The 12,910-nt window shown below is 38.9% G+C and overlaps 1 protein-coding gene across 3 annotated transcripts in view; it reads left to right on the forward strand.

The window, feature by feature from the left end:
- ADCY8 (adenylate cyclase 8) overlaps nt 1-12,910 on the forward strand; it is a 129,356-nt gene that overhangs the window by 21,612 nt on the left and 94,834 nt on the right. For all 3 annotated transcript variants that reach the window (XM_075743311.1, XM_075743312.1, XM_075743313.1), the window contains exon 2: nt 8,763-8,912. In XM_075743311.1, coding sequence (XP_075599426.1) covers nt 8,763-8,912 — 150 coding nt within the window. The remainder of the gene's footprint in view (nt 1-8,762; nt 8,913-12,910) is intronic.

The raw sequence follows: 12,910 nt of genomic DNA on the forward strand, positions 1-12,910 counted from the left end.
GAGACTCCACAACCTCTCTGGGCAGCCTGTCCCAGTGCTCGGTCACCCTCAAAGGGAAGAAGTTTTTCCTCATATTCAGATGGAACTTCCTGTGTTCCAGTTTGCCCCCATTGCCCGTTGTCCTGTCGCTGGGCACCATAGAGAAGAGTCTGGCCCCTTCCTCTAGACATCCAGCCTTTAGATATTTATAAGCATTAACAAGATCCCCTCTCAGTCTTCTCTTCTCCAGGCTAAACAGACCCAGCTTGGGTTGCCATGGGCTGTTTCCAGTGTTTCTCTGTTGCACCAGCATTTGTGCTCTGCCTTGTTTTTTGCTGGGGTTTTTTTTTTTTTTTTTTTTTTGGGTTGTGTGTGTGCTGTTACAGGATCTCCTCCTTGTTAGATAGCACAGGTAATTTAAAGTAATTCCATAGTGTATCTATCTACTATGGTTTCAAAGTTACATACATTTGGAAAAGAAAACAGAGATTCCTATCTGAGCCTTTTACGTTTATCTAAATGCACTAAATGAGGTGAAGTTTTTGGACAATAAAATGATGACATCTGGAAGGTTTGGCTTTAAATTTCTCCTTGTAATTACCCTGCAATGCAGCTGTCTCAGAGTAGGGGCAGAAGGTACACAACCAGCACGCAGAAAACACTGAATAGGGAAAGCTATTCACATCAGAGGATAAGATCGTTCATCCTAAATAGGAACATTTCAGGTGTCCGTAATAGCATCCTGTGTGCAAAAAGATGACAAAAGAATGCTGTGCTGCTGAGTGAACGGGAGACGTGATCACCAGATTTCCTTGTGTAGTTCAGGACCAGTTCCTAGATGAGGGTCAGAGAGTTCAGCAGAGTACCCTGTAGCCATGGAGCACAGGTGCTAAAAATTGAAGATCATTTACTCGCCTCTGTCCATTCACCCGTATGCATGGGCTATGACCCTACTACTGACATTGTCCCAGACATGCCTAGTCACTTTAATATCTATAAAAAGATAAGTGCCAAAAAAAGGTTACCCAAAGTCCTAGAATAGATTATTTTTTTTTTTTTAATTAAGATTATGCCTGAATCCTAAATTTTGGAGAAGCTCAAGGTGAGTTAGAGGAGATGTGCTGAAAATCATTTGCCATTTGGGGCTGCTTGATGGCACTAGCAAGGTATATACTTGCTTGACTGCCTCTATGCATCACTCAAGTTATGTCAGCCCTTGTGTATCTGATATGATACGATTTTCCTGAAAGATCTCTTGTACCACACCATCTTGCAAAACTCTTGACATAGCTGATAGCTGACTTATTAAATTTTATGGTTTGAGCTACCTATGAACAATGTAATCAGACATTCAATTTTCTGCATTTCTAATGGATTCAATGAGAGGAAGAGCAAGAAGGAAATAGCTGTTTTTCTAACAGCAAATTAAACCCTTGTTCTGAATATTAAAAATACATATTTCGGAATTCTGCCTTGAACTAGAACAATTGATTTTATGCAAACGTGTCATAGTTCAGAGGAAAAATGGTCTTTGTTTTCTAAATCATTAGCGGTGCAGGGGCAATAAGCATGTTAGGATATTCTGCAATAGAAACAGAGAAAACAGTGTCTAGGATCAGTTACTCTCATTGAGGGTAATCTAATAATTCTTTGGGGTACACCCTGTGTTTTGATACGGCCAGCCTGCCTTGCAGGCTACAGATTTCATGCACATTAAAGGCCAGACTGTGTCCCTAAGTACATAGTGAAGTCCTCTAATGCCTGCTCTGGAAGCAACAAGACCAGGCTTCTTAAAAGATTTCAGCTCTCCTAGAGGCATAAATAAGATCTGAGTTTTTGAAGAATGAGCCAATGTTCTCATGGGAGCTGTGCACAGCTGAACCACAAAACTCGGTTCTAAACACAAAATCAGTAGCTGACACTGATACAAATGGGTTCTTTCTCATTTAGCAAATCAAGGGTGGGTAGGGTAACGCGCTGCTCTTAACCACCATAGTCTGAGCTTCGCTAAATTTACCATGAATAAACAATATACCTTTCTCCATCCCTGTCTTCTCAGGTGTATGGTATATTCCTGTCTTTCAGTAAACTATGACTATGTAGATCAGATAGAAGAGTTAGCGCTCACTCCAGCTGTGAGTAGGAGTTAAACAGCTGTTGTACTTATGCATTGGACGCTGTTTCTTCACTGAAAGGGTTGTCAAGCACTGGAACAGGCTGCCCAGGGAAGTGGTTGAGTCACCATCCCTGGAGATATTTAAAAGACATGTAAACATGGCACTTGGGGACATGGTTTAGTGGTGCACTTGGCAGTATCAGATTTATGGTTGGACTCGATGATCTTAAAGGTCTTTTCCAACCTAAATGATTCTGTGATTCTGTGATTGATTCCATGATTCTATGATTCTATGTAGAGGATCAGGGAAAGATGAGCTTTCTGGAAAGCCATGGCAGCAGTTTGAGCACCTTTGTGGGACACGTTGGTTTTCAATAAATGTTGATGAAGAAGCACCCATAAGCTAAAAAAAGAAAGGAAAAAAAAAAAAAAAGCCCTGCTATCATGGCCATTGGCATTTAGATGTTAGACCCAGGAGAGGTCAGAAGGAGTGAACCTGGGAAATAAAAAACCTCCTTACAAGGTGATTTAACAATAAGGCAGCAGTGATTTCAGTTTAATGAGTTGGCAGCAGTGCCAAGTATGAATGTTCACGTGCTTCCTCTCCCTGTGGAGGCTGTGCTGCGAACTCAATCAGACGACTGCTCTAGATAGGAAAATCACTGCCAACACCAAATGTTTGTTTTTAAGTTGGCCAGGTTCCCTGATATAGTTCACAGTATGGTCCCACAAATAATTGATCTGGCACGACAAAGGGGAAGCTGTGCTGAGGGATCAAGGTGGGCAAGAAGTAGTACAGAGATACAGGTACTTACTAGTTTCGCTGCCAGGAGCTTTGATTCATAAAAGCATGGTCTCAGCTGGAGATAGAATCTTGCTGCAGCCCAATAATGAGAGAGTGGTAGAGTCCGTGCTGCCAGATGTTCGTGTTCTGTACAAAGTAAAGCATTTTGGTCTCAAATCCCACACTTCTCATGCGACCCTCAGTTCATTCCTCGTGATCGGTTATTATAAGAGCATAAGTTATTTTCCCTCAAAGTAACCTAAGCAAGGGGGTGATGGAGAAGGGACAGAGGGCAATGGGGTTTCTGAGAGATTTTAGTTATAAAAACCAACCTTGTGGTGAGCTGCTATTTTTAGTTAAACAACTAATGATAAATCAGAATGCTTCTCCAAACCTAATTAACCAATAATAATTACCATAGCAACCCCTTCTTTATGTGGCACATGCTGAAAACACACTCAAAGAAGCACAACAGCTTTACTTTCCCTGTTTTCCCAAACCAGACAAGAACTACTCTAATCTGTTATTGAAGGCAATCCAAAATTAGAAAGCAAAATAGGAAAAGAATTAAATAATTTCCCACAGGGTTATTTCAGGAATTAATGAAATTCCTGCTGTTTAGGACTCATGTGCCTTGATAATGTCCAACTGGACATTACATTGAAAAGCATTTCTTTACTTTTCAGCTGTTGGTGAGATCAGCCCCAGCACTGCTCTGTTTCTACATGACAGAACAAAATTACCTACCAAAGAGGAAAATAATAGGTTTATTTTTGCAGAGCACAGTAGGATTTCTTTTTGCATTTGAGGTAGTAACACACAAGTTCAGTGTCCCCCTGGATTTCAGAATTGTTTCTAAACTTTTTCAGCTTTCTCTCCTCCCTCTCCACTGTGCTTTCCACGTGAAGGCATGCTACCCTTGCTTCAAGTATTCATGATGAAGATCATCTGTGCCAGTTACTATCTCTTAGGTCTAGCTATCAATCAACATATTTCCAATCTGTTGGGTTTGTTGAATGTTCGTAAGTATTCACTTTTCCTCAGGTTATGGGCTCTTTGGAAATGCTGAACTTGATCACTATACACTCCATAAATGTCTGTTACTGGCACATCTTAGAAAGCACTGAATTAGGAGACTCTACAGCTGACCTTATGGTTTTATAGAATTGTCCCTGATGGACAATTGCACCTTTTCAAAGAGGAAACTTCTGGCAAAATTAAAACACGCTTCGGTTAAAATTGTTGAAATTTTAAATTTTCTAGCATTTGCAAATCTTTCATTAAGTGACTCCTAGATGTTCATAAACTCACAGGAATCTGTGTAAACTCCAAATCAAGGCAAACTTAATTAGGCGCTCTTAACAGCAGAAATGCCTACAAATGGCTGTTATGCTTAGCCCAGCTCTGCTCTCAGTAACACACCTGTACCCTTCTGAATTTCCTGTTTCCTGAACTACATTCAGTTCTGTCTTGATAAGCTGTCTGTGGCTGTGGTTCACCTACCACTTTGCAACAGACTTGTGAGCTACTTTACTGTCTTTTCAGTGAATTCTCATTTTCCTGTTCTCTTACATTACTATACGGTACATACTTTGATTGATCCTTTTTCCTGACCAGCTGTGTCCGGTGCCTTTTAATTGTTTCTTTGCCTGAGATCTGGTGGTTCCCAAATCCACTCAAAATGTTATCTTGGTTTCAGCTGCCTCGACAAAGCCCTTTTTATACAATGACTGACAGATAACAATGAAATTATTTGAATCAATGTGCGCTGTCAAATTTGAACTTAGCTTTCTTGTCTGACCTGTGTCCTCTCCTTTCATTGCCTTTGTTTTTGGCTAGTTTTCATATTGATTTTGCAGAGGGCTCTGAGGTGCCATTATGAAGGACACTTTATAAATGTAAATTTATTTGACAAGTGATTTCTCTGTGAACTAAGCTCTTAATCACCTCCTATGAGAAATATGGGAAGCAGAGTTTTGAAGTAAAAATTTTAATGTCTGTTTCTAACTGCCTGCATGATCTTGTCAAGTAACTTTCTTTAGCTCTGTTCATCCTATTATGCGATTATGTACAACTGTAGGTTCAGCAGGGACAGTCATGATCCTGTTACACAGATATTCCCAAACAGTATGGTGATGGGTACCTTCTTGTTTGCATTTTTTAAACTTTTGAGAAGTAGACCTCCCCAGAGCCCTATTTAACATTAAAATGTATTGCTCGTGGCTTTTTAGGATCACTTGCTGTCTCTACTAAAGTTGCTTATCTGAGTACTGTGCAAAGTACAAATAGACTAAAGAGCTTATAGATGTTGTGAAAAGATTTTATTTTTTTCACACTATACCTCAGCTTTCCTACTGTGTGAGCATTGATTATCTTCAGGTCAGTCAAAAAGATGTGAAACTGTTTATGTCTTATAAAATCAGAGTCTGCCCTGGCTTGTGGCTCTTATAGGCAGTAGAAGATCCTGCAAGATTTCTGGAATTGGCCAAAATAAGCAGTAGGAAAAAGGATTGGCAATGAGAGACTCGAGTCTTATATGTCTTTTTTATTCTTTTATTAACAAGAGCCACAGATTAGTATCCTTGCAAGGCATAGTGCTTTACTCTTTAGGTTGGTTTCAATCAGACTACGTGTAAGGAAAGCAGATTCTGACTCTGAGTAAGCTGTTGTTTTACCTGTAACATGTTTTCCATAATTCCCTTTATCCAAATCAAATTATGTGCTCATGAAATCTAATTGAAGGCCAAATTCTACTGCATTTGCTCTAAGGAGATCGGCTGAAGTGAGTGGCACTAGTCCTGAGTATTAGCAGAGACGGGTGACTGAACTGGGCTCATGAGGAACTTGCAATTGAATTTGCAAGCAAACAAGAGCACAGTGTTACTGCTTTCACTGCTGAAATGCACATTTCAAATGTTGTGAAAGGCTTTTCTTTTTTTCATCCTATACTCTAGCTTTCCTAGTGTGTGAGCATTGATTATCTTCCAGTCAGGCAAAAAGGTGTGAAACGTTGACTCCTCCAGCCACCCACAACCGATTTCAGTTGTCCTGTTGAACAACATAATTCTGAACTGGTCTTATCTCATGTCAGCTCATCCTACACCTCTTAGTAGCCTGCACCAGAAAGGAGTTATCTCATGGGCTGAATTACTGTATTCTCTGTTTTATCTTGGAGCAAAGGCGGAAAGTGTCTGGGGGAAGCTGGCTGGTCCAGGGCAAACTGTCTCCAGTAAAACAGGGTACGGTAGATAACAGGGAAAAAGCAGTAAGCACTGAAGTGGAACAGTGAAAAATGCAGTGAGACAAAATAGTCTCAAATTCCTCCCTTTTGAAAAATAAAAGGCTGAAAGGGGTAATACTGTAAGTCAGTAAAATCAGGAATGGTGAGAGGAAGATGAATTGGGAATGATTAGTCACTGTTTCTCGTATTATAAGCATGATGTGGCACTCAAGGAAATGATAACGCTGTGAATTAAAGCAAACAAAAGGAGAAATTTTTATCACAAAGTGCCTAATTAAATTGTAGAAATCTTTGTCATTGAATGCCATAGGGGCCAAAGGTACAATTAACTTCAGAAAGTATCAAAAAAAGTTAAGCAGACAGAGTGTGTCACCTCCAGCTCAGAGGTGCTGTAAACCACAGGATCTTGGAAGCCAGGCAGATACAGGGATCATGCTAATCATGCCCTATTTCTCACAAGCTTTGCCTAGACATCTATTACTGGCAAAGGTTAAACAAAACTTCAACCGGAGCCAGGATGTGCATTCTTATTTAATCATGGCATATAAATTGTAAATGAATTCCCTGTACTATCATAGAACAATACTCCAGATTCAGAAATACGGGAATACATGAAGCTGAAGTTTCTGCCAGATGCATTTGGTTGAATATCAAATCTCACTTTCAAACCCACGTGAATGTGAGGAGCGAGACCTGTGAGATCTGAGGCAGAGCATTGCAATGAGATTAAGGATTTTTGCTAAATGTTTTCTCTCCTCTATTAGGACAAGCAATACTTTGATTTTGGGGGACTGATTATCAGCTAATACTACAGAAATGCAACCTCTAGCCCACAGTGTTCCACAACCACAGATTTCTGGAGCGTTCAAGACTGTTTTGACAAAACATCACTGGATGCTTGCTTTATTCTTGTAATGTATCTACTGTTTTATCCTTGTACTCCTACCTGGGCACTCTTTGTTGTCTGCTCTCGGAGACGGGATCCTGAATGATGAACACTTGATTTGTCCAGGCATCAGGCGTGTCTGTTCTGATGTTGTTATGATCCTGTAGGTATCACCTGTAGCATTAAGGTCCATAGCTGTCAGAGCCTGGACAGATCTGCTAGGCAGACAATGTGGCCACAGGGTAACGTAGCCCCCATCTGCTCCATGGCGGGGAGAGGCGTGTGATCCTACAAGACAGGGTGCACTCAGTGGGACCTCATCAGTGGCTGGGAGTAGACCTTGGCAGGAAGATGGGGAGCTGCGGTTTGCAGACTTTCGGCTGGTTCATTGTGCCCTGATGGCTTCTCTAACTAAGGTCACGATAAGCACAATTTCAACCCAGGGAACTGGGGTTGTTTAGTCTGGAAAAAAAGGAGGCTGAGAGGAGACCTGATCGCTCTCTACAACTACCTGACAGGAGGTTGTGGCCAGGTGGGTGTTGGTCTCTTCTCCCAAGTAATAAGCAAGAAGACAAGAGGAAATGGCCTCAAGTTGTGCCCAAGGAGGTTTAGATTGGATATTAGGAAAAATTTCTTCACCGAAAGGATTGTCAATCATTGGAACAGGCTGCCCAGGGAAGTGGTTGAGTCACCATTCCTGGAGGTATTTAAAAGATGGTTTAGTGGTGGACTTGGCAGTGTTAGGTTTACGGTTGGACTCGATCTTAAAGGTCTTTTACAACCTAAATGTTTCTATGATTAACTGAGAGGAGTTCACATGAATTTGTAAGATACAGGAGGGATGAGGCATTGGATAAAGCTGCTGAAACCACAGGTCTGTGTTCTGTCTCCAGTGGATGCAAATATTGTGTGTTTCTTACTCGGTTTCCCAAACAATCCTTACTTCAATGGTGTTGATGTCTCTGCCTTGCAAACATACAGAGCACAAAGAGGTATCAATGAAAGACAAATAAGCCACTAGCATTTACACTGTCCAAGGACTGACTCTCATTTGGCTCTTTTAAGTTCGTATTGCAAAGGAAGAAGCTGTGACGCCTTCTACAAGGAAAAAGAATGCAGGTCTTACGTAGGCATCAGTGAAGAAAAGGTCTGTGTAAACAGGCACAGGCTCTGCAAGCATTTGGCTGTCCTCTCAGCTTCCCCAGTTCAACAGCTCAGGATTCAGATTGTGCAAGCTTGTGTTTTGGCATCAGTTGAAAATGAATTTATTTAATTTGGTCAATAATAACAGAATAACTATTATCACTGATATTAATTCTTAGCTAACTGACACTCTTTGTTTTCCTTAACGTGGCTTTTTTTTTTTTTTTTTTTTTTCCCCTCAAACTAAGCCATGGAACAAATCACAAAGTTCCTTTTACGGAAGAGGCAGTGCAAAAACAAATTGTTAATTATGTTTGTAATCATTCCTGACTAGATCCTTGTGACTCAGTTCTTGGAAACATCATTTGTGGTTCAACTAGAGTTTAATGCCCCCAAATACTACATATTTCTTCCTCAAGGCAGAGAGACTTTTACACGTTTGATGTCTCTAATTAAGATCCAAGAGATTATTTTATGCAAACTTTCCTAACGGTTTAGTTTTACAGCCTACATGACTGCCAAACGGTCATTCTCTCTCTTCTCTCTTTCTCTTTTTGAGCAGCTACTTTTTGCTTCTCTTGTCTCATCAATTCCTATTTGTTCTTCATTGCAGATCGCAGCTCAAGCAGTGTTATTTATGTGTATGAACACCGCAGGAATCTTCATTAGCTACCTATCAGACAGAGCACAACGTCAAGCCTTCCTGGAGACCAGAAGATGTGTAGAAGCCAGACTGAGATTAGAGACAGAGAATCAGAGACAGGTATTGGAGAAATAATTCTATTTTTGTACTAACTGGAATTGATAATTGGACAAGACCATGCTTTTGTAGCCTTGCTGACTCCAGTGTGATGCCACCTGATTTGTGCAGGTTAAGTGAGTTTCATGCTGTTATTTTGTTGGTTTGTATCTATCTGATAGGACATCTTAAAGATTTTTGCTGGGAAACAGGATGAATAGAGAATGGCTGTTCACTGTCCTTTCGCATACAAAAGGGGTCATCAAATGAAATGGTAACTGGCAGGTGTTTAAAAAAGGTTCTTTACACAAAAGGGGTTAAACTGAGGAACTTCATGTTTCAGAGTGTTGTGGATACCGAAACTTTTATCAGTCAAGTGAAAACTAGGCAAGTTCATGGAAGTGAACTCTCTCAGGGCAGAGGAAATACTAAAACATCACTTCTGGCTCACAGATCAATTTTTGGAGCTGGGAGGCCACTGCAGGGAAGTATCACTGTGTGCTTTCTCTGTTCTTAAACTCTTCTCTAAAAATCTCCTTTTGGTCTCTGTGCGCAATAGCGTACTGGGTTAGGTGAACTTTTGATCCAAGCAGGTATGGTTGTTCTTAGATACATCATCCTTTCCCACCCAGAATAAAAGGCATTGAGTAAAAAGAACTTTGCTGCTTATTTTTCTTACCAAGGCAGCAGAAATGAGATGTAGCATGCTATACATATTTTGCATTCCCACTGAATTATCAGAAGGTTCACCTGCTGTTTAAAAACTTGCATTAAGACCAAGATACAACCTGTATATATATATTTATATATATTATTTATATATATTATTTATATATATTTATAAACATAACAAATATACGTTATACTGCTATTTCTTTCTCATGTGAACTTAGCCATTCATTTTGTCCTGTTGTATAGATACGTGTATTGCTTCTCAATTTTATTTCATTTACTTCTCGAAAGCCATGCTCTTATACAGAGATCTGGGAAGAGGTCATATCCTAGACTTTACTGACTGGTGACTCAGTATGAATGCATGACTGTGCTGAGTAATGCAAGCTGCCTATGCCAGAACATCTCTCCAGCCATGGCTGACTGAAGAGGTTTTCAGGGATGCTATCTGGGATGCTCTGTTCTCATTTTAACTGTAGGAGCACATTTTTATGGTTTTGGGTTTTGGTGTGAGTTTGGGGTATTTTGCATTTCTTTTCTTGTATAATCTTTTATGAACTAATATTTTGTAAGCTTTACTTTGATTATTGTTGTTTTGTAAAGTTCATTGTAAAAATCTTTATAAAACACTAGCAAAAGATTCCCATGTTCCAGATGATTCTGAGGATTTTCCATTAGAATTATTTTATTTTCTCATGGAAAATGAAATTTCTGCAAAGAATTTTTTTTTTTTTTTAGAAATTTAATTTTGCTGAAATTTTACTTCCTATCGGGAAAATGGAGACAGATTGTTTCTATTTGGGTGGGTTTAAAAAAAAAACAACAACAAAACAGATTTTATTTTTTGATGAAGGGGAAAGTAAAGGTTGGACCTGAAATATTTGGGTTTAGTCAGTCAATGTTGAACTGTGAATTTTGTCTTGGCCCAGTGCTTCGCAAGGCTTCAGGGCTGTGCTGTCCCCTGAAGGTAGAACTTCCTGGAGAGTTACCTCACCGCAGTTGAGACTCACCTATAACCAAACAAAGTAGTGTGTCATAGGCATCATATGACTGGAAACGCATAAGGGAAAATGTATTCTGGCCAAGAAAAACACCCACAAGAGAAAAATGCAGAAATCAGGACACCAAATGAAAGACCTTGTATAAAACTCAATTTAAGTATAAACTAACCCAAAATTTAGGAACAAAACATTTTGAAATATTTCCAATTAGTTTTGTTAGAAATTTGAAACTGTGTTATTAAGCACATCTATAAATATATATCTATTTAAAGAATGTAATATATATACTTTCTATAAACTCTCTAAACTTAAAGTTTCTTACAGCAGGGTCAAACTTTTTGTGGCTTTCAGTGGTGGTACTGCTACTTTTTATAGTAATGGGTGACATAGTTAACATCCCTTTCAAGGTTTGTTTCCACCCCACACAGCTTCCACTTCTTAAACTGAAAATAATAGTTAATTACCATGGGTAATTGTATTGCCATGTCATACATATGACACATCATATGAAGTATGACAGCTTGCCAGATAGGTCTTGTCCTTACTTTGTTTAAATCAGAAGACCAGTAAAATTAAAGTAAGAAAAAAACAACATGAGTTAAAGCAAGGAATGCAGCAAGGAATGGTATGCGCTTTCATATGTAAGTGCAGAATAAGACTCCAATTTTTTATAATTATAAAGGTTATATAAATGCTTCAGATATACTTCTGTTCATTACTGTGCATTGTTAAAACTAAGAAATCAAGTTTCTGCACTCTCAAATGACCCTTCCAATTTCTCAATATCCCTTATATTTGTCATCTCTAATCATCTGTCATTCTAATAACTATAAATGCTATTGCTATCATTATTCAGTATTGTGTAATGCTTATAAGAGGCAGTCATGGAAAGTCACCCAATTGTGAGCCAAACATTTTATAATCTATGTTTTCGAGACAAGTGAGAAGTACCATCAGATATGCAGAGCTGTACAAGGAAACAATAATACTCATAAGTAAGGATCCGTTTGGATTTTGGAGATTTTTAAGAATACTCTAATGAGTATTTGCAGATTGTCTGGAATACAAATATAAAGTTTCTACTGTATCAGCTTCTGTCTTGTGCTGGAAAGCAAGAGATGGTTCTGTATTTCCTGATAAATTTCATATAGATGAGCTGACTTTTTTCAGTGAAAGCAGTTTCATTCATTCATTCATTTGCCATCACGCTTTTTTGTAGAGTGTGATGAAAATAGAAGGTGAAACCACCAAAATCGCACTAGGGGGAAAAAAAACTCTTTTTTGTTGTTTTTTTTGTGCTACTCTGAGCTGAAATTTGGACAGTTAGATGTGACTGTTTTCCAGATGTTATTTTCCAGAAGTCTATGATCTCTTCCTTTTGTGGGTTTTTTAGAGTTTAAAGACTCCCTTCTCTATTTCGGTAATGCCATGGGGTCTTCCAGGTTGACAGCCAAAGCCATTTTGCTGTGTTGAAATGTCCATGTGCCATGTTATGGTCTCAGCTGAATAGCTGTAAATCTGAATTAGGTCCATTGGATCATTGTCCACAGAAAACATCCTCAGGTGCAAGTTCAGCTTTTACGCTAATTGCAGTTCATTCTCTTACTGCACAGAAAGGAAGAGGGAGAAGCGCAGACCTGTGTGATGGAAAGACTTTAAGGAGCCTGGCCAAAGTTTTTGAAAGCTTCTAAGGGACTTAATTTCCAGTTCCATGTTTCCAAAACTCTATACAGTTAAGCTCCTATACCTTTTCTCAGCCTTCCTCCCCCATCACCATTTACTCTCAACATGACTTTTGAATAAAATTTTCAGAAGTATTTCAGAAAGTTAAGTTTTAGTTGTATTTTCAAAAGTGACTAATTCATTAAGAATTTGATTTTTTTATTGTCGGGGTTTTTATTTTCAAATCACCTGGGGTGATTAACAAGTACATATTAGCATTTTCAATTACAATGAATTTTCTAACTCTAATCACTCTATTATTAAAGTGAACAGTACTGTAGATACAAAGGAGAATTACTCCAGCAGTCATTGCTAACGATGCTTATGCACTTAACTGTACAGTACTATCTGTGTGAAACCATTGGGAAATCCCAGCACTCTATGAAACTTAGAGAACATCTGTGTCTACTTCTTTTCCAATTTTCATTACAAAATTAGAATTTTGGTGAAGATCTAAAACATTTCGGAGCTTGATTTAGTTAAATGAGACCCCACTGCTGATGAGTGCCAGAAAAACTGTATTGTAGGAAGGTAGAAATACCAGAGAAGTGAGCCAGAGAAGGTAGCACAGACAAAATGATGTGTTGTAAAAACAGTCTCAGTTTATCAGTTATTAATTGAATCATT

This window comes from Balearica regulorum, chromosome 2 (genome assembly GCF_011004875.1).
Source record: "Balearica regulorum gibbericeps isolate bBalReg1 chromosome 2, bBalReg1.pri, whole genome shotgun sequence".
Taxonomy (NCBI): domain Eukaryota; kingdom Metazoa; phylum Chordata; class Aves; order Gruiformes; family Gruidae; genus Balearica; species Balearica regulorum.